Genomic DNA, 20,684 nt, shown 5'->3' on the forward strand with positions numbered 1-20,684 from the left:
GACAGGAGCCTGGGGTCAGGAAGGCCTGAGTTCAAATCCTAATTTAGACACTTTTGAGCTGAGTGACACTGGGCAGGGAGCTTTCTTCATTTATAAAATAGTACCTACCTCCCAGGGTTGTTGTGAGGGTCAAACGGTAATATTTATAAATTACTTTGCACAAGATCTGGCATGTAGTGGGGACTTAATAAATGCATATTCCCTTCCCCTTTCCCTTTCCCTTGTCAGCAGTGAAGCTAGAATCTTCATCACGTCAAGAGACCTAGAGGGATTAGAGCTAGAGTCCAAGGTAGCTGAGGAGACCCTTGTGGAAGGACATGGGCTTGAGTCCCACAGGATGAGAAAGTGTGGGGTTGGCTATTCGCCATTGGAAGGGAAAAGAGGCAGAAAAATCTAGGATAGAGCTTTAAATAATCAAAAGTACTAATAAAATCATTCTACTTAGCTTAGATTGGGTTGGGGCAGAAGCTTGCTAAACTGACATTTCCTGAATCCCTGATAAATCAGACCAATGATTCCTGAGACCTGTAGACCAGAGACAAAGAGACTGGAAAGTTGGGGTGGGGATGGGGTGAAGGGGACAGAGAATACCCCTTTTGGCTAGAACTTTGAGTTCCTGACCAAAAATAGAATTGTAAATATCGAACAGGAAAGGAACTCAGAAGTCATGAAGTTTCTTTTTTCAGATGAGGAAACTGAGGTCAAAGGAAATTGACTGTTCAAAATCATATGGGGAGCAAATGTCAGAGGCAGGATTTGAATCCAGACCTTCTGACACTGAAGTTAGTGCTTTCTTCACTAATAATAAAAATATTATTATTTCTCTAATAGTCTAAGGCTGGGTGACATCAGATTGTGAAGAACCTTCAATAGTAATCAAAGGAGTTTGAATTTTACTCGATGGGTACCAAGGAGCCTATGAATACGCTTGTTTAGAAGGTTAATACCGGCAGATTTTATCATAAGGAAGATTATTCTGGGATCGAAACATCTTGGTAGTGAAGTGCATAGAACAAGAGTTGAGCAGTCAGGAAGACCTGACTTCAAAATAGGCTTCACACACTTCCAGTCTGGGTAACCCTGGCAAAGTCACTTAGCTGCCTGCCTCAGTTTCCTTAACTGTAAAATGGGGCTAATAATAGTACCTACCTCCAAGGGTTGTTTGTTAGGATCAAATGTTTATAAAGTTCTATGTGCCTGGCACATACTGTGTTTCCCCGATAATAAGACACTGTCTTATTTTTTTTGGACAGAAAAACACCAAAGGGCTTATTTTTAGGGGAGGGCTTATTTTAATGGACATTGACAGCAATTTTAATAAACAGGTAAATGTGAACCAAAAAAAATGTACCTTTATTCAATAAGCAAATCACTGGGGAAGAACAGGATGATGCACTCACTGCTGCAGCTCTGATTGGATGCAGCTCGGAGCGCAGCGTGCGTTTCACGGGGGGGGGGGGAAGGGGAGGGGAACGGTGCATACAGGGGGTACCATAATGTAGCGTGTAGCGCAGGGGATCACCTTCACTATAGTAGCAATCTCAATAGGGCTTATTTTCGGAGGAGGGCTTATTTTCGGGATAGGTCTTATTATCGGGGAAACATGGTAGTTAAGCACTATAAAAATGCTAACTCTTATTACTGATATTAACAATGATATTAATAACCATTATTTTATTCTTTATAAAATATAGCTATAATAATAGCTAGCATTTATATAGAGCTTTAAAACTTGCAAAGTGCTTTATATATGTTCACATATCTTATTCAATCTCAATGCAATATAAAACCTTGTGATGGATAAAATCGCTCCCATTTTACAGGAAAGTGAGGCTGAGAGGATGGATTAGAGGAAGGGTAAAAGACAAGAGGAAGCCATAACAATAGTCTAGGCAAGTAGCAGTGAGGAACTGCAAATCCATTAGGGACCTGGGTTTTATTTTGTCTCGCTTCTGTTCCTTTTTTCTTGTGAAGTCAAGTCTTATTGTCAATTGTCTCCTCTGTAACAATGGGGAAAACACCAGTTCACAAAAGGGGGATACCTGACCTCTCAGCTCTGCCCTGACCTACCCAGAATTGGGAGGGGGTTTCCTCATGCCTAGAGGAATCTCTTGGACTAGAAAGAGAGAGAAGGGATGAATATGAGAGACACTTCAAAAGTACAGTTGAGGGACTTGGTAATCAATATTGCATGAGAAGTAGGGGAGAGGGAGGAGTCGAAAATAATCCCAAGGTTCTGAGCATAGGAGGCTATCACTGACAGAACAGTGAGAGGAGGAGATTTTCGGGAAAGATAGATTCAGTTTGGGACATGGCAAGTTTTTATTTCAAACTAGTTTATCCTTTCCCTCTCCATTCATAGAGGAAACCCGGTTTTTCTCAGAGTCCAGCAGAAACTATAGAAGGACTCTCCCCCAAACTATTTTCATTGCTCAAAATGATTGTCCAATATAGCATCTCTGGACTTTTCTGTCTTATTCACCTTTTCCATACTTCTAGGACACAGAAATGGAAGTGATGAGTGTCATTTCCCCCATTTTATAAAACAGGAGAAACTACAATCGCAGAGGACATAGGAAGCATGGGGGAAAGGAGAGGCAAGGGTAGGAATGGGTCGGTGCCCAGACTTCTGTCCCCTAACCTGCCAGCCCCCAACTGGGTGATGTGAGATCAACTGGACCCAGCCTGTAGAAGCAAGCATTTGGGCATACTCAGCCGAGTGAGTTAAACCTGGACTGCCCCACCTCCTGGGGATTAAGGAAACAGGAAAGAGGTGGTGAGAAGGAGTGGGGCAGGCACCTTAGGCAGAGGCACAATGGGATCCCTCCTCCGGGAACCCAGCTTGCTTCTCCTCTTCTTACATTGTGCGGTGGGGGGCACCGCCAGGAGCAGCATGGGTAAGGGCAAGAATGGTTTGTTCTTTGAGACTGTGTGTGTGCTCCTGTGTGGGCGTGAGCGTGTGATAATTTATGAACCTGTGTCTCTGCATACATCTAAGACTTAAGTTGAGTGGGGGTGTGTATACAAGCTGGAGTGGGTGACATGAGAGCAATCTGTGTCACCACACAGAAGTATTTTACCCTTTTGGATTGTCCATTTACTGTAACAGAGGCATGATAGGTAAATGGGTAGATAGATCATTGTGATATAGGAAGGAGGGTAGTGGGGAGAGACAGACAGAGAGGGAGGGAGAGACAGAGAAAGACAGAGAAACAGAGAGGGAGGGAGAGACAGAAAGATTGAGACATGGAGGGAGGGAGGGAAGGAGAGAGAGACAGAGAGAGAGAGAGAGAGAGAGAGAGAGAGGAAAGAGAAAGAGAGAGAGAGAGAGAGAGAGAGAGAGAGAGAGAAGGAAAGAGAGGAGGGAGAGACACGGAGAGACAGAGTCAGAGAGGGAGCATTTATTAGGCATCCACTATACTCTGGATGCTATTTTAAGCACAGTAAGAGCCCAGATTAATGTGTGCTTATATATGCACTCATGAAGAATTTATACAAGGAAGGGTTCAGTATTCCTGAAGTTGGAGAAGACAACTAAACCACCTTTTACCTCCTCCAGAGCTGTTCCTGGGTGCCCAGTTTGTGAAAAAAACTAAATGTTACTTGGGCGAGGTGGGCTATGTTGTAGGGGAGGGATTTGGGGGGGGGGTGGTAAAGAAGAAGAGAGAGACTTTGCTTTCCCAAATCCCATGTGGATTGAGAATGACCATAGTATGAGTTAAGGTTGGAGAAATTTCAAGGCAGATGGATTATGAAGATGCTATTTGATTGAGAGGGAAGGGGATTTAAATACCTGGCAAAGGAACTTGGACTTTATTTGAAAGATAATAGGGAACCACTGAAAAGATTTTAATAAGGGAGTGATATGGCCAGATCTATGCATAAGGAAAATTATTCTGGGACTTTTAGAAGGATACATTGGATAAAGAGGAAAGAGTAGAATTGGAAAGACATAATGGGGTGATTATAATGCTCTAGGCAGGTGGCAATGGAAATAGAGACAAGAATGAATATCTGACTGATCAGACAACAGTATCTGGAGAATGAGATGGTGTTACCCAGATGAGCTGGAAACATAGACAGGGGGCATTGGGAAGGAAGTCAGGGCTTTTAGGGCATGGTAGATTTAGAAAGCATGAGGAAGAATTCTAGGGCTTGGGCGGCTCACAGACCCTGGGGTCTCAGCTGACCAAGGGAACTGTGTGTTTGGAAGGCTAGTGCAGAAAATTTCCATGGACAGAATCCAAGAAAACTCCAGAGTCAGGAGTGAATTCACAGGGAGGTAGGAGCTGGGGGGAAGGGATGGAGAGATGGCTTCAATATGGGATTAAAGGGGTGGACCTAGGACCCTGATGGTGGCTCAGTGGATAGAGCACTGGGCCTAGAGTCAGGAAGACTCACCTTCCTGAGTTCAGATTTGGCCTCAGACATTTACTAGCTGTGTGACCTTGGATAAATCACTTACCCCTGTTTGCCTCAGCTTCTTCATCTGTAAAATGAGCTGGAGAAGGAAATTGCAAACCACTCCAGTATCTTTGCCAAGAAAACCCCAAATGGGATCATGAAGACTTAGACACAAATGAAAAGCAGCTGAACTACAACTATAGTCCTGATAGAAAGAACCTTATTTTCTCAGTACCCAAGGAAGTGTGTGAATGGGGCTAGGAGGCACATATAGATATGACTATGGGTGAGGAGGAGAATTTTTAACTAAGGCCTGGATGTTCCCAAGTTCAATTTAATGTAGCTCAATTCAATGAAATATTGATTAAGCACTTATTATGTGTAAGAAGTAAAAAATGGGAAACAGAAAAAAAAAAGACAGATTCTGATTATCATCTTTAATTGTTCAAATGCTTCCAACTCTTTGTGACCCCATTTGGAGTTTTCTTGGCAAAGATACTAGAGCGCTTCGAGCCATTTCCTTCTCCAGCCCATTTTTCAAATGAGGAAACTGAGGCAAACAGGGTTAAGTGATTTGCCCAGGGTCACACAACTAACGGAGTGTCCGAGGCTACATGGGAACTCATGTCTTCCTGACTCCAGGGCCAGTGCTCTATCCACTGAACCACCCAGCTGTCCCAATTTAGTAGAGAAATTTAACTGATACAAAAAGAGGCCCCATAGTCATGGATAGTGACCTGGCCTTAGAGTCAGAAAGACCTGGGATCTGACTTCTGCTTCTGACATATATTGGCTCTGTGACCCTGGGCAGCTCTGTGACTATAAATCGAAGACCAGCTGCTGCTCTGGATTAGCAGAGGGACTTTCCTTATTAAGAGTTTTCTTCATCAACAAAAAACACCGATGCAGCCCAAAAAATGTGGTTGTACTCTACTATGCCTCAATGTGGGATAATCATCCCCAATGTCCCAATGTGATCATGCTCCTGGATGAGAGAAAAGTAGCTTCAGAATAGAGGTGGAAATGAAGATTTCCTCCTCTCTGCTTATTAAATGTCTATTTATTCTTTCAAGTCCAATTCAGATGCTATTTCCTACAAGAAACCTTCCCTGATTATCTTGGTTGAAGATATATACTCATACACTTCTATCTATGAGCAGGTAGAGAGGGAGAGAGACACTCCACTGTGGTCTGACAAAGATTTTTTTTTTCTTTTTGGAGAGCAGTTGGGGTTAAGTGACTTGCCCAAGGTCACATGGTGGTCACACGGCTAGTTTTTGTGTTAAGTGTCTGAGGCCAGATTTGAACTCAGGCCCTCCTGACTTCAGGGCCTGTGCTCTACTCATTTTGCCACCTAGCCACCCCAAGGCTGGCAAAGATTTTGGGACACAACAGAGCTGATGCCTGGGAAGTTGCCCTTTCCCTTCCCTTTAGAGGTAGGGGAGGCCTTAGATAGCTCCTTATTTTAACTATGCTTGATAACTAGGTGCTTCGAAAGGCAGTTGTTTCTCCACATTTGCATCTGAGAAAATGAATGGAAATTTGAGCCCCTGGTTACACTAATACTTGGGGGTCAGTGTGAGGATGGGAGTCCTGACAGCCAAGATACAGATGTTTTGGGAGAGGAGAGTGAAAGAAGGCTTTTGCAGCCCACTCTGTCAAAACCCTCCAAGTATCATGTTAGAGCAGGAAGAGACTGCTAATAATTTTTTATTATTGTTTTGAAGAGGAGGAAATTAAGACCCTAGAGAAGGGAAATAACTTGTCCAAGATCCCAGAGAAAAACCCATTCGATTTTTATTGAAACTGACACTGAGCTAAAGTGGAGTCAAATGGAGCCCAAACTCAGACTCATTCCCTCAGTCAATAAGCATTTATTAATCATGAACTTTCTGTCAGACTGTGCTAGTGGCTGGAGACACAGAAACAATAATGAGACGTTCCTATCTTTAGGAGCTTGAATTCTTACAAATTCACAGAAAGGATCTCAGGGACATTTTATCCGACTTCTTCATTCTACAGAGGCCCAGAGTTAGCGTTAGGATTGGCACCAGAACCCAGGCTGGGCCTGGGGGCAGGAAGGTCTGAGGTCAAATCCTGCCCCAAACACATATTAGCTGGGTGATTCTGGGCAAATCACTTAACCAATCTCCGCTTCAGTTTCCTCAACTGTAAAATGGGTCTAATAATAGCACCTACCTCCCAGGGTTGTTGTCAGTATCTAATGAGATGATATTTGTAAAATTGGTAAAATGCTTAGCATCATACCTGGTGCAGGGCAGGTACTTAGTAAATGTTTGTCCCCTTTCTGACTCCCAGTCTAATGCGCTTTTTTTTTTTTAGGGCAATTGGGGTTAAGTGACTTGCCCAAGGTCACACAGCTAGTTTTTTGTGTTCCGTGTCTGAGGTTGGATTTGAACTCGGGTCCTCCTGACTCCAGGGCCGGTGCTCTATTCACTGCGCCACCTAGCACCTATTGCCCTTCTAATTCTCTTTTAGACAGATTGTTGAACCTAGACAGCTTTGTCCTCCTCACCTTCCCAATCCTTTTTCTTTTGGAGAATATAAATAGAGTCAGCAGACCTTTACATTCTCTGTTCTGGGGCAAGTTGTCCCAGGTCAGAAAGCAGTGCTAGGTTGTGTCTGTGCCCTGTGTAAACTCTAGGACAGCAGCCTCCAGGGCTCATAGAAACGTTGGGACCACCCCAGAATTCAGCACAGCTCTGTATCTCATAAGTGTTTGTTGAATGAATGAAAGAATAAAGCAGGAATGAGGAACTGGAAATGCCGAGAAAAGCCTGACGTATGTGTGAAGCTAGCCCCGCTAAAATGAACAGTTTAGGACTGTCGCTGTGGCTTCCCCAACCTGCATTTAGATTAGATCCTGAGATTGTTTTCTAGTGAAGTAGAATAATGTATTGAGACAGTCTGCTGGCATAAGTCTCCTGTTGACCCTTATTTTCTTCAACCAGGCTCATGGTGTCCTATATAGTGTAGACACAGCTGTCTATAGGTTAAGTCCTCATCCAGGTACCCAGCTTATGTCTAAGGAGAGGCCCCTGGGACAGTCAGAGAGCCCAGAGACATCCAGCCCCTTGATGAATTCAGGTGCTGAGAAAGACAACAGAAGTCAGTTCAATGCAAAGCTTTATTGCAAGTAATGGAGAAAGAAGGGAAAGGGAGAGAAGAAACAGGGACCAACGTACAAGTGAGGCCCACGCACTAACATAAGGCAGTGCTATATTGGGGACCACAGGAACTCCAGTCCCATCAGTAGGAAAGGGGCGCTTCACAGGGTCCTCTGGAAAGTGGGACTCTGATCTTCTGATTTTGGGTGACTCCTTTGAAGCTGGCCAAGTTGTATAAGAGGGATCAGGGCAAGATATTGCTTTTTGGTGGGGCCGGGTGGGCTTATTAGGGGAGAAAAAAGTCAAGCTGGTGGTAAATAAAATATCAATCGAGGGATACAGCTGGACCAACCTCTGAAGAAGATTATTTTCAGCATTTTCCCACAAGTATGTTCTATACTCTTACAGTCTCCCTTAAGGGTCCACTGTCATGGTAATGTTGAGACCACAAAGCCTAATCTTAGAACAAATAGTCTGTGCACTTTAGATGGCTGAAGATGAGTAGGTGATGGGGTGAGGAGAAACATAGATCTTGTTGCTGCTTCTTTCGATGTTATTATTAGCACATAGGCAGGTCTCCTGACAGCATGTAAGAGGCAACACGGGGCACTGGAGAGAGGGCTGGCTCTGAAGTCAAGAAAGATCTGGGTTCAAGTCTGGCTTCTGACACCTCTTAGCTATGGGACTTTTGCAAAGCATTTAACTAAAGGACTCTTATCTCGGCAGCTCTCTGGGACTGTGAGTTGCAGAGAAGGGACTGACCTATATTAGCAGAGGGAGTTTCCTCAACCTCTAATTACAGGTCCAAACCCTATCAGCTAGGTGGGGAAGGAGATTGAGAGCTGGACCTGGAGTCTGAAAGATCCGAGTTCAAATTCAGACATATACTTACTAGCTATGTGACCTCAAGCAAGTGACTTAACTTCTGTCTCAGTTTTGTCAACTGTAAAATGGGAGAACAGTAGTACCTGCCTCCAAGGGTCATTGTGAGAATCATTGAGATTATAATTGTAAATAATTTAGTACAGTGCCTGGTACATAGTGAGCACTATATAAATATATAGTATCATTTTTATTTGTTATGTGACCCCGGGCAAGTGACAATCTATCTGCCTCAGTTTTCTTAACTGTAAATGGGGTAACAGTAACACTTACCTGCCAGGGTTGTTTTGAGGACCAAATAAGATAATTGTAAATCACTTAGTATAGTGCCTGGTACACAGTGAGTACTATATAAATGTTAATAATTATTATTAGCTGTGTGGCCCTGGGCAAGTCACTTAACCTCTATCTACCGCCGTTTTGTCAGCTGTAAAATGGGGTAACAGTAGCACTTACCTGCCAGGGTTGTTTTGAGGATCAAATAAGGTATTTGTAGACTGCCTGGCACATGGTCAGTAGTCAATAAATGCTCATTTCCTTCCTTCCTCTCCCTGTTATTTTTATTGATGATGATGCTTACATTGGTATAAGGCTTCATTGCTTGCAAAGCACTTACATTATCCAGTGATTCTCACAACAGTTCTGTGAGGGAGCCAAGGAAGGTGTTATGATACTCATTTTAGGCATAAGGAAACTAAAAGTTAAATGACTTGCCCAAAGTCACATAGTTAGTGAGTGGTAGAATTGGGAGGAGACCTTGTTGGAAAAATGCAGGGGAGAAGCCGTGGGTGATTGAGTAGCGATAGCTGAAAGTTACTCAGATACCGGAATGATCACTGGGGAAGCCTCCTACTTGGGAGCTGCCCTGGGCTGGGGGCTAACTTGGCCTCAGGCCTGCTGTAAAACTGAAAAAAGGAGGCAGGAACCCTCCGTCCCTGGTTATCTTGATGCCCAAACAATAGCCAACAAGTAGAGTGAAATAATCAATCAAACATTCATTAAGTGACATCATGATCTACAAAGAAGCTTAGTCTTCCTATTAAGGTCACTGTTTACCATTAGAGTGAATAAAACCCAATATTTTCAGAAGGAAAAAAAACCCATTTATTAAGCACCTACTATTTGCCAAGAACTGTGCTAAACTCTGGGTATACAAAGAAAGGTGGAAAAAAATTCCACAATACTTGTTCTCAAGGAACTCACATTCTTTTTTTCCTAGCCATCTTTTATTGTTCTTTAAACGTCATTTATAGTATACTATTTTTTCCAATTACATGTAAAGATAGTTTTCAACATTTATTTTTTAATAAGATTTGAGTTTCAAATTTTTCTCCCTCCCTCTTTTACCTTCTCCCTCCCCAAGATGGCAAAGAATCTGGTATAGATTATACATCAATCACAATCTATATTTAAACTCCATAATTCTTTCTCTGGATGTGGACAGCATTTTCCATCATGGGTCTTTTGGAATTGTCATAGATCTTTGCATTGCTGAGAAGAGCTAAGTCAATCATAGTTGATCATCACACAATGTTACTGTTACTATATACAATGTTCTCCTGGTTCTGCTCACTTCTCTTTGTATCAGTTCATGGGAATCTTTCCAGGATTTTGTGAAATTCGCCTGCTCATCATTTCTTATAGCACACTAGTATTCCATTACATTCATATACCACAACTTGTTCAAGCTATTCCCCAACTGATGGACATTCCCTCAATTTCCAATTCTTTGCCACCACAAAAAGAACTGCTATGAATATTTTTGTACGTATAGGTCCTTTTGTCTTTTTTTATGATCTTTTTGGGACACAGACCTGGTAGTGGAATTGCTGGATCAAAGGGTTTGCATGCTTTGATTGCCCTTTGGATATAAGGAACTCACAATTTAATGAGAGAGATAATGTAAATATCTAGAACACACAAAATATATACACAATATATTAGGACAGTTAGGTGGTGAAGTGGACAGTCTGCTGGGCCTGGAGTCAGGAAGACTCATCTTCCTGGGTTCAAACCTAGCCTCAGATAATTGCTAGCTGTGTGATTCCAGGCAAATCACTTAGCCCTATTTGCCTCAGTTTCTTCATCTGTAAAATGAACTGGAGAAAGAAATGGCAAGCCACTCCAGCATCTTTGCCAGGAAAACCCCAAATGGGGTCACAAAAAGTTGGACATGACTGAAAAATGGCTTGACAGCATATCTGAGTGATCTGAAAGGGGAAGGGAAAGGGGGGTGGTGTGCTAGGAAAGTCTTCCTACAGAAGATGGGATTTGAGCTGAATCTAAAGGAAGCCAGAGAAACTAGCAGTGGGGGTGAAGGGAGCAGAACATTCCTTGGGGGACAGGCAAATAATGCAAAGGCACAGAGATAGAAGATGGAATATGGAGTTTGAGGAACAAGCAAGGCTGAGGAGAGAAATTAAATCTTGGGGTTTGGGGGTGTTAATCTTGGGGATGCTGAGGAGGCAGGGGTCTGAAGGGGAGGGCAGAGAGGGTAGCCTTTACCATTTTTCAGTCCTAAGTAAGCATCAGCTCCATATTGGGCCCTGGGGCTATTGAAGCAGTTTTAGCTGTGTGATGGCTTGGGAAAGACTTGAGCCTGTCTACTCGTTCATGAAAGGAGGGGCTTGGACCACATGATATCCAAGGTTCCTTTCAGTCCTAACAGATAGTTTACCTAAGACCCTTCACCAAGCAAGGGAAGGAGTACATGTTCTTCAGTGATTTTTCTGAGTCCTCCCTCCCCCCCAAGAGAACCAGGTTTCTGCTTAAAAGTTAATGAAAGTCAGGAGTGGCCTCTCCTGAATGACTGAAATGTACCATCCAGCCTGGATTCTGCTCTGAGAGTCCTGACAATCTTGGCTGGAAAAAAATAAAAACCATCTCAATCAGGTTCCTCTCTGCCCCATTTGACTTTCCTCTTAGAGACCAAGTCACTTCTAACTTTGAAAAGGAGGAGTAAGTTGTCCTCTGGGTAGGCCTGGCCCAAGCTGGTTCTTTGTTTAGGGGTAAACAGAAATGGGGTCAAACTTCAAACTGGTTAACAAGCAGGTGCTTTGGGACTAGAAGTGATCATATTCCTTAACCATGCCTTACTTAACCATGACTGGGAGAGGTCTCCTTTTGAGTTAGGCTAAAAGAGGGGTTTTTGACAAAATAGAGAAATGGATGGATTACAGAGTACTATTAATTATCTAATAATCCATCATAATGTTAATTTTCCTTACTACTATGTGTCAAGTACCATGCTAAACACTGAGGATACAAAGGAAGGTGAAAAACAGTCCCTGTCCTCAAGGAGCTCACAGTATAAGGGGAGAAAATGTGTGAACCATTATATACAAATGGATACATACAGCATAAAGTGGAGATAATCAATAGAGGGAAAACATCAGCACAGGAAAAAGCTTCCTGTAGAAAGAAGGATTTTTGAGGATTTGAAGGAAAGCCAGGGAAATGAAGAGGTAGAGAGGAGGGTGGAGAGGGTTTCAGGCATGGAGAACAGCCAGCTAAGGGCAGGGGCTGTCTTTGGCCTCCTTTTTTATCCCAGAACTCAGCACTGTGTTTATTGATTGAGTCTGGAGACAGTGTCCTGTGTAAGGAACAGCAAGGAGGCCAATGCTACCGTATCCAAGAATACGTGGAGTCAGGCGTGGGGGGGTGCAATTAGAGATGCGATTAGAAAGTTGTAAGAAGACTGGAAAGGTGGAAGGGGTACAGATTGTGAAGGGCTTTGAATGCCAAACAGAAGATTTAATTTTTGATTTTATATCTGAATAGCAAACTTAGGGGACTTGGTACCATGTAACTCTTCCATAGGCTTCATAGACAGAGAAACTCATGCATGAAGAGACAGGTACACTGACTAAGTAGGCCTGAATGGTGTGATCTCATTGGTATGTTACCAAGATCTACTCACCTGAAATGTCCCCTCCAGTCTGCTAACAGTACCTGAAAGCCCCTGAGTGAGAAAGGTACTTTTTTCTAAGTGGGGGGTTTTATATTTGTTGTCATTCAGTCGTTTTCAGTTGTGTTTGACTCTTTGTGACTCCATATAGGGTTTTCTTGGCAAAGATACTGGAGTGGTTTGCCATTTCCTTTTCCAGCTCATTTTCCAGATTAGGAAATGGAGGCAAATAGCATTAAATGACTTGGCCAGGGTCACACACCTAACACCAGGCCTGACTCTCTATCTATTGTACCTTCTATCTGCTCTGAGTTAAGTATTACCCCTTCCTATAATTTTCTCTCTTTTTTTTGAATGAGACCTGTAATTTCATTGGTATATCGAACCTCCAAAGAGGTGATTACCTTTATCAGAGTAGATTAGTACTTGCTACTATTAGGTTTATAGACCTGGAGCAAGAATTCTCAACCTTCTTTGTGTCTTTGGCAGTCTGGTGAAGCCTATGGGTTCCTTCTCAGAATTATGGTTTTAAAAAAATTAAAGGAAAATTAAATTTTAGTTAGAAGTTAGTGAAAATAAAGATATATATATATATATTTCCTAAATCAAGTTAATGGGCCCTCTGAAATCTATCTGTGTGGATCCCTTGGGGATTTGTGGACCCCTAGGTTAAGAACCCTCATCTTATTATAGGAGATACTGAGAGTAAATGACTCACCCAGGGACAAACAGCCAGTATCTATCAGAGACAGAACTTGAACTCTTGGTCTTTTGACATAAAGGCAGCACTCCACTACATCATATTGGCTCTTTCTGCAATTTTCTTTTAAATTCTGGGATTGGTGGTGGTAGATAGAGCACCAGCCCTGGAGTCAGGAGGACCTGAGTTCAAATTCAGCCTCAGACACTTACTAGCTGTGTGACCCTGGGCAAGTCAATTAACCCAATTGCCTCCAAAAAAGAATGTTCATTTTTTCCTAGAGTATAGGCTGTAATTTGAAGGCCAACATGGATAAGTTCTGAGAAGCTAATCAACAGATTAAAAATTTTTTGCCCATGGCATTTCATGAAACCATGATTTAGGGTGTATTGGTGGACAGGCTATCTGTACAGAACCCCTGCATTGAAAAGGGGTGTGTGTGTGTGTGTGTGTGTGTGTGTGTGTGTGTGTGTGAAAGAAGCATTGTATACAGAAGGAGGGGGCAGTGAATAAGCTTTGCTTACATCACAATTTAGTTGAGGGCTCTGTCTCAGAATCAGGGACAGCCATAGGCAAGACTCACAACCAAGCTAAAACCTTGACAACGGTCTCTTCTACTATAGAAGCAGAGATGGCCACAATGAAATCTCTTGCCAAAGCTGAAATTTGGCCTGGGACGAGAATCTCCCAAAAAGTAGTCTGGAAATCATTAATGGAGCCACCCCTGCTTCCTCTTCCAACACACCAAAGTCACAGAAAACAGAGACATCACCCCAAAGGAGACCACGACTCCTCACAGTCTGTGACAGGCCACCCCTGGACTTCTCCTTTGAATAGTAACATCCCAGAAAACTTTGAAACCAGCATCAAGACCCCCACTTCCACTGAGGCCATGACCACAACTGATCCTTTCACAGAATCAGAGACCTCAAACTCTTTTAGGACCATTGTTCTTGAGGAGACCTCTGGAATAATGATACCCACAGGAACAGAGACTGTCATCATAGAAGAAATAATACCCTTTACACTCCTGCCTGAGTTCACTGAGATAGCAGATATAGCCAGCAATACCTTAGAAAGAGAAGGCACCCTGATCAAGACCACAACCCTTCCTGGGACCTTGACTACAGACAGTCCCATTACAAAAGCCACCATGCTGACAAGCAACCTCATCGATACCTTCCCTACAGCTGATAGCACCCAAGAAATAAAGACAGCCCTGCCAATGGTCTATACCAGCCCAGACACAGAGACTACAACCCCTGAGACAGACACCTCTGCTGAGACTTTAGGTGTAGCTGGAAATAACACACAGCCAAAGACCATAGGTGAGAGAACAACCTTAACTAGTATCCTCACAGAAACAATCGGGACTAAAGCTAAGACCACTGATCTCCCTGGGACCTCAATGACAGGTGACGGCTCTACAGAAAAAGGGACCTCAGTCTTCTTAAAGACTTTTTTCTTTTCTGATGCATCATCTTCATCTTCCTCAGCTGAAGAAGACTCGAGCATAGCTGGTGAGACCTTGATGAGGACCACCACTGTAACTGTGGCATCATCAACTACAGCTGAAACTCCTAATGCAGTAGAGACCTTTGATACCACAGGTCAGACTGTAGAAACAACAGCCAAAATGTCAACAGGCACCTTGAATACAATCTCCATTTCTACCACAGAAGAAGCCGCAGCTCCAATCGAGACAGCTGTCTTCACTGAGGTCCCAAGTGCATTTACAATCTCCACAGACTACAGGTCAACAATAGCCAAGTTTACTACCCCTGCTGAGTTTTCAGACAAAGTCTACACCACCACAGAAGGGACAACAGCCCCAGGTAAGAGCTCTACCCTCCTGAGACCTCTGCCACAGTTAGTACAAAAGATATCACATCCCCTCTGACTAATAACTCTTTTCTCTCTATCCATTCAACTGCACCCAACACCATCATAGGAATGAACTTCTCTCGAGAAAAGAATTTAACCTCCATCCAGACCCCAGTAATGGCCTCAACAATAGGAAAGCATACAGCCACTGCCCTGATGAATCAAAACACCAGAGCTGATTCCAGTAAGTACTTATCCCCACTTAAGAGAGGAATAATTAAGGTTCTGTGGCTAGCCCAAGGTTACTCTATGAGTCTGTACTAAAAAAACAAGATTTTAGAACCTTGAAGTCAATACTATGACAACCATTTACATAAAAGACAGTCCTTGGCCTCTAGAAAGGCATGATTTAACTAGAGATAATGCAGAAAAGATTAGGATAGGTGACAGAAAGTGGTCAAATTCTTACACAAGCCATGCTTTTGAAGGCTCATTAGAAAGCCTTCCCAGGTACACGGTGAGGGCAATTCTGGGGTTGGTGGGTTGGAAAGGGCAAATATGGAGGGGTATTTTGGAACTGAATCACCTCTGTAGAGCCTACAAAACATACTACTGTAGACTACATGCAACCCTGAATGAAAACAAGAATTTGAAGGACTGTCTGCCATGTGGAAGAGGGTTAGATTTACTTTGCCTGACCCTACAGGGAAGAACAATGAAAGGGCAATGGGTGGGGAGGTGTAGAGAGGTAGATTAAGGCTTCATGTCAGGGAAAACTTCCTAAATGATTAGAAATATCCAGAAATAGAAGAGACTCTCTCTGGCTACAGTCTATTGCCCATTTCTCAAACAAAGTCTGGATGGCCACTTGATGGGAATGTGTAGAGGGTATGTGGTTTAAGTTTACAACAGACTGAGGTCCGTTTCAGCTTTGAGATGCTATGATTTTCAACAACACCCCTGGCCAGTAGCCTTCTCACCTCTACTGGAGATTTATGTTGAGCTTCTTAGAAAAAGTGGGAAGGGAAAAAAAAAGTAGAGAAAGAGACAGGGAGAGTAAAAGGGAAGAGAAAGGAAGAGAACAAAAGAAAAGAAAAAGGGAAAGAGGGAAGAAAGTAGAGAGAACAGAGAGAAAAAGAGAGAGAGAAAAAGAGAGAGAAAGAAAAAGAGAGGAGGGAGGAGAGGAAGAGGAAAAGAGAGGGAGAGAGAGAGGAGAAAGAAGGAGACAGGGAATGGGAGAGGGAGGAAGAGAAGGGAAAGGTAGGGAGAGAGAAAAAGAGAAGAGAGGAGATAGGGAAAGAGGAGAGAAGAGAGGAAAAGAGAAAGGGGAGGAGAAAATGAAGAGAAATGAGAGAAAAGAGAGAAAAAGAGGGAGAGGAGAGAAGGAAGAGAAGGGAGAGAGAGAGAGGAGAAAGAGGAAATGAGAGAGGGAAAAGGGAAGATAGAGAGAGAAGAGAGGGACAGGGTTAAAGAAGAGAAGAAAAGAGAGGTAAAGAAAGCAGAGAGAGAAAAAGAGAAGAGTGAGGAGAGGGAGAAAGGGAAACAAAGAAAGAGAAAGGTGAGAGGGAAAGAGGAAATAGGAAAGGTAGAAAGTGGGCAAAGAGAGATCTTATCTTCTAAGCTAATTAAGGTAGTTTTCTATTATATGTTTTGGGTATTACTCATACATTTTTTTGGGGGTAGGTTAGAATTTATAATCAGAACTTGACTAGATTTTCATTTTTCCGTTGTCTCTAATCCACAGGTCATGATGGAGGCTTTCTCCTCCTACGGCTGGTTGTGTTCTCCTCCTTGGACCTCACTGATTATAAGGTGGCAAAGGAGTTCCTGCATAAGGTGACAGGGACATCTCCAGGCATGTGGTGGGAGTAGGGAAGGAGAGAAGAGAGACAGAGAGGCTCTTGGGGGCTTCAAGCTAAAAGCTGGAGGGATAAGAGAAGAAACTGTAAATGGCACCTGAGTCTTCAATGAAGGATGGAGAGCTGCAATCAGAGACTCTCAGCTCTAGGGAACTAGAGCTTTGCCCCAGGTCTGAGCTTGTCCTTGGAGAAAGTGGGGCCCTGGGAATGCTATGATTATGATGAAACCAAAGAGGCCCAGGCTGTGAAATGGGAGACAGATAGGTGATTTCACGTAAAAGAAGTACCCCAAAGACATTGACCAATAAATATTTATTGCTAGTCATATTTCCAATGCAGAGTCAGGTCCCATGGATTCCACTGAATCCACAATTCCACCGGAGACACACAAACCTACATTAAACAGTGTATGAGTGAGCTAAAATAATATATAAGTAATTCAATTCAATTCAACAAACATTAAAAAAAAACCTTCAATTTTACTTTATTTTCAAGGTTTGTGTACTCTCCCTCCCATTCCCCCAGCCTCCAACATTGAGAAAGCAAGGAAAACTAAGCCTCTGCTAAAAATATGGATAGTCAAACAAAACAAATTCCCACTGGCAATGTCAAAAAAAAAATTCAATCTGTATTCTGAATCCATCACGTTTCTCTCAGGAAGTGAGCTGCCTGTTTCATCCTGAGTTCTCTGGAATGGTGGCTGGTCATTGTGTTGATCAGAGTTCCTGAGTTTCAATGTTATTCATCTTGACAATATTTCAACAAACGTTTATTAAGCGCTAGGCAGCTACCTAGGTTGCATATCGGATAGAGTTTTACACTCAACCCTGAATAAAAACAAAAATGTGAAGATCTGTCTATCACATAGAAGAAGGTTAGATTTGTTCTGCCTGGCCCTACAGGGAAGAACAATGCAGGGGCAATGGGTGGAGGGTACCCATTTGTGCAATAGATGGAGAGCTGGATCTGGAGTCAGGAAGACCTGAGTTCAAATCCAGCTTCAGGCCCTTACTGTGCGACCCTCAGCAAGTCTTAACTGTCATTTGCCTCAATTTTCTTTGCTATAAAAAGGAGTTATAAGTGGAGGGTACTCAGAGAGGAATATTAAGGCTTTATGTCAGGAAGAACTTCTTAACAATTAGAGGTATCCAGAAATGGAAGAGACTGTCTCTGGCTACAGTCAGTTGCCCATTCTTCTGTGGAATCAGGTAGACTTGACATTCACACCTCTCTGTGTGACCCTGGGCTTGTCGCTTGACCTCTGTTTGCCTCAGTTTCTTCATTTGTAAAATGGAGATAACAATAGCACCTAATTCCCAAGGTTGATGTATAAATCGAATGAGAAAATATTAGTAAAGCCCCTAGTACATGGTACTTAATAAATGCTTTTTTCCTCTACCTTTCTACTAATGTTCCAGGCTTTATGATAGAAAGGCAAAACAGTAACTATTCTCAAGGGACTTACATTCTGTTGGAGAAATGCAAAATACATGCAAAACAAAACAAAATGATTTCAAGAAAGAGAGAACCTGACTCCTGGGAGGGGTCAGGAAAGGCCTTGGTAGTAAGTAGTATAAGAACCATAGTCAGCTGGGAGCTAGGGATTATGAGTGGTGAGTGTGAGGAGGGAGGGCATTCTCCTTTGGAGAAAGCTTATAGAGAAGGAACTTACTTAAAATTGTTAAAGTGAATGTTACAGATTGCAAATCTTGGGGATTGATCAATAATAACATAACCTCTTACATTTGTAGAGTATTCTACAGTTTGCAGAGCACTTTAGGCATACATTTCAAAACTCTGTGACAATAACAACCTCAGTATAGAGCTGGGAAAACTGAGGCCCTGAGAAATGAAATGATTGGCTTATACTCATAAAATGAATGTGGTGGGAGAGTTAACACCAGGTGGTCCAGTGGAGATAGGACTGGGCCTGGAGTCAGGAGGACCTGAGTTCAGATCCTGCCTCAGGTACTTCCTAGATGTATAACCTTGGTCAAGTCATTTAACCTTCACTGGCCTCAGTTTTTAGAGGCAACTGTTTGTGCAATAGATGGAGAGCTGGACCTGGAGTCAGGAAGACCTGAGTTCAAATCCAGCTTCAGGCCCTTTCTGTGTGACCCTCAGCAAGTCTTAACTGTCATTTGCCTCAATTTCCTTTGCTATAAAAAGGAGTTGTAAAAACATTTACCTCCCAGGGTTGTTGTGAGGATAGCCTAGTGCCTGTCACATGATAGATTCTATATAAATGTTATATTTATTATTGCCCTGCCCTCTCCCACTCAAACCCAGGTTTTTTGGTTGCTAGTACAAGGCTCTTTCCACCAGAACACACTTCCTTACAGTGTGCTAAGAAGTTTCTGGGAGGGAATTTCATCTCTGTTGGGCAATTAGTGCTCAGGGGACCTTGTTGTCTCCCAAAAGATCCTGGCCCTCTCTGAAGTCCAGTTTCCCATTCTGTGCCATAGGGTGAGCACTGCCTTGCTTTGGTCCCAACAAGCCATGCAGTGACCACATGGGGCCTGGGTACAAGAAAAAAAGGAATGAACCAAAATGAAGGTCACCATGTCTCTCACCCCCATGGGACTCAAGGGGTCTTTACAGGGAGTTTCCTGGGAACCAAAATTGGGCATCATTTGCCTAGTAGTCCAGAAAAATTGCCATAAATTTAGACCATTAGATGGGTCAAGTTCTCAGTAGCGAAGTTTGAGACTGAGCTTCCGGAGCTTGATGCATTTCCACATAATGTCGTGAAGGGTAAGTTCAGGGGCATATTTGATTGGCTCAGCCTCTAACTCAAGGTGTTGGAAAGGTAGTATGGAGTAGAAGGTGCCTCTTCTCAGTGGTGCCTTGATAGGCTGGATGGGTGTGTAATTGTCTTTTTGTCCTCTGCAGCTTCAACAGGATCTGCAGGTGCATGTCCCCTACACCCAAATCTCCTTGAAGAAGGTCACCAGGGGCTGAAGGGTTGTTAGCAGCAGCCTGGAGAGTGACTTCAGTAAAGAGAAGATAATGCTGCTAATAATCTCTATCTCTACAAGCAGGACTTCAGGCCACATTCTTGTGCCAAGGTGTTCCTGGAAGGTCCCGAAAGAAGCCACTCTCTTTCACCCTGACCTCCACATAGAACAGCACAGCATGTGCCCTATACAGCTGGGGTTCTAGGCAGAAGATCAAAAATACTTCCTTGGGCACGTATGTGAATATTTTAATAAAGGGCTATTTCCCCCCCAGTCTGCATTTTGTTGTGATTCTATTACAATTGGGTGACACTGGGTGTATTTAACACAGGGTTCTGTGGAATTAAGATTCATGTACTTTGTGGTTCTGGGCATGTGTAGCTTTATTCCCTGCTCTCAAAGAGATCATCCATATTCAGTTCAATTTAATTCAACAAACATTAAGCACCTACGGTGTACAGAGCATTGTACTACCTATTTGAGAAAATACAAAGTTTAGATAGCATCTGAACCTTGTCCTTCTTAAATTTACTCTAACTGTAAATTTCTGTTCTCATATCTACCTGTTAACATATATGTATGTGTGTACAGATGTTGTATATTCGTGCACACACCTACACACATGAAAGTTGGAATGGTATTATCTATATAGTCCAGTTGAAGGAGCCCTGAATTTGGAATTGGAGTCTTTGGTTCCAGTCCTGGCTCTCTGTGTAACCATGAACAAGTTTTTAACTTCCCTGGATTCCAGTTTCCTCATTTGCAGGGTAAGACAATCAGACTTAAAGCTAGGCTCATAGGAGCTTAGAACTGGAAGCTTGCATTTACATAGTGTTTTAAAGTTTGCAAAGTACCTTACATAGGTGTACAGAATTAGCCACAGCCTTGGAAGGTGACCTATGACTCCACAGAGAATGTAAACTTACTTTTTTTTTTTTTTAAAGCAATTGGGGTTAAGTAACTTGCTGAAGGTTACTGTAGCAGCAAGCACCCCAAGCGTCCTCAGGGTTTGCCGCTACCACA

At 42.9% G+C, this 20,684-nt stretch overlaps 1 protein-coding gene across 3 annotated transcripts; it reads left to right on the plus strand.

Moving 5' to 3' along the window:
• Nucleotides 1–2,725: 2,725 nt before the first annotated feature.
• On the plus strand, nucleotides 2,726–19,934 carry MUC20 (mucin 20, cell surface associated). 3 transcript variants are annotated; one of them, XM_069065007.1, is made up of 5 exons: nucleotides 2,726–2,897; nucleotides 14,518–14,856; nucleotides 14,973–15,089; nucleotides 16,590–16,700; nucleotides 19,597–19,934. In XM_069065007.1, exons 1-5 carry the CDS (start codon nucleotides 2,816–2,818, stop codon nucleotides 19,674–19,676), a joined length of 729 nt encoding a protein of 242 aa, XP_068921108.1. In that variant the 5' UTR covers nucleotides 2,726–2,815; the 3' UTR covers nucleotides 19,677–19,934. The 3 variants fall into 3 exon arrangements, with proteins under 3 accessions (XP_068921108.1, XP_068921106.1, XP_068921107.1); XM_069065005.1 differs by having other exon boundaries at nucleotides 2,734–2,897; nucleotides 13,645–14,856; XM_069065006.1 differs by having other exon boundaries at nucleotides 2,735–2,897; nucleotides 13,645–14,856; nucleotides 16,590–16,681.
• The last annotated feature ends 750 nt before the right edge of the window (nucleotides 19,935–20,684 follow it).

This window comes from Petaurus breviceps, unplaced genomic scaffold, assembly GCF_028583685.1.
Source record: "Petaurus breviceps papuanus isolate PSGF00001 unplaced genomic scaffold, PetGlider_PUasm1.0 90654, whole genome shotgun sequence".
Lineage (NCBI taxonomy): Eukaryota > Metazoa > Chordata > Mammalia > Diprotodontia > Petauridae > Petaurus > Petaurus breviceps.

Coding starts and splice junctions, on each gene's coding strand:
- MUC20 (XM_069065005.1), top strand. CDS start 2,816: ATGGGATCCCTCCTCCGGGAACCCAGCTTGCTTCTCCTCTTCTTACAT. Junction 15,090..16,589: donor AAACACCAGAGCTGATTCCA/GTAAGTACTTAT, acceptor TCTAATCCACAG/GTCATGATGGAGGCTTTCTC. Junction 16,701..19,596: donor GGTGACAGGGACATCTCCAG/GCATGTGGTGGG, acceptor TGTCCTCTGCAG/CTTCAACAGGATCTGCAGGT.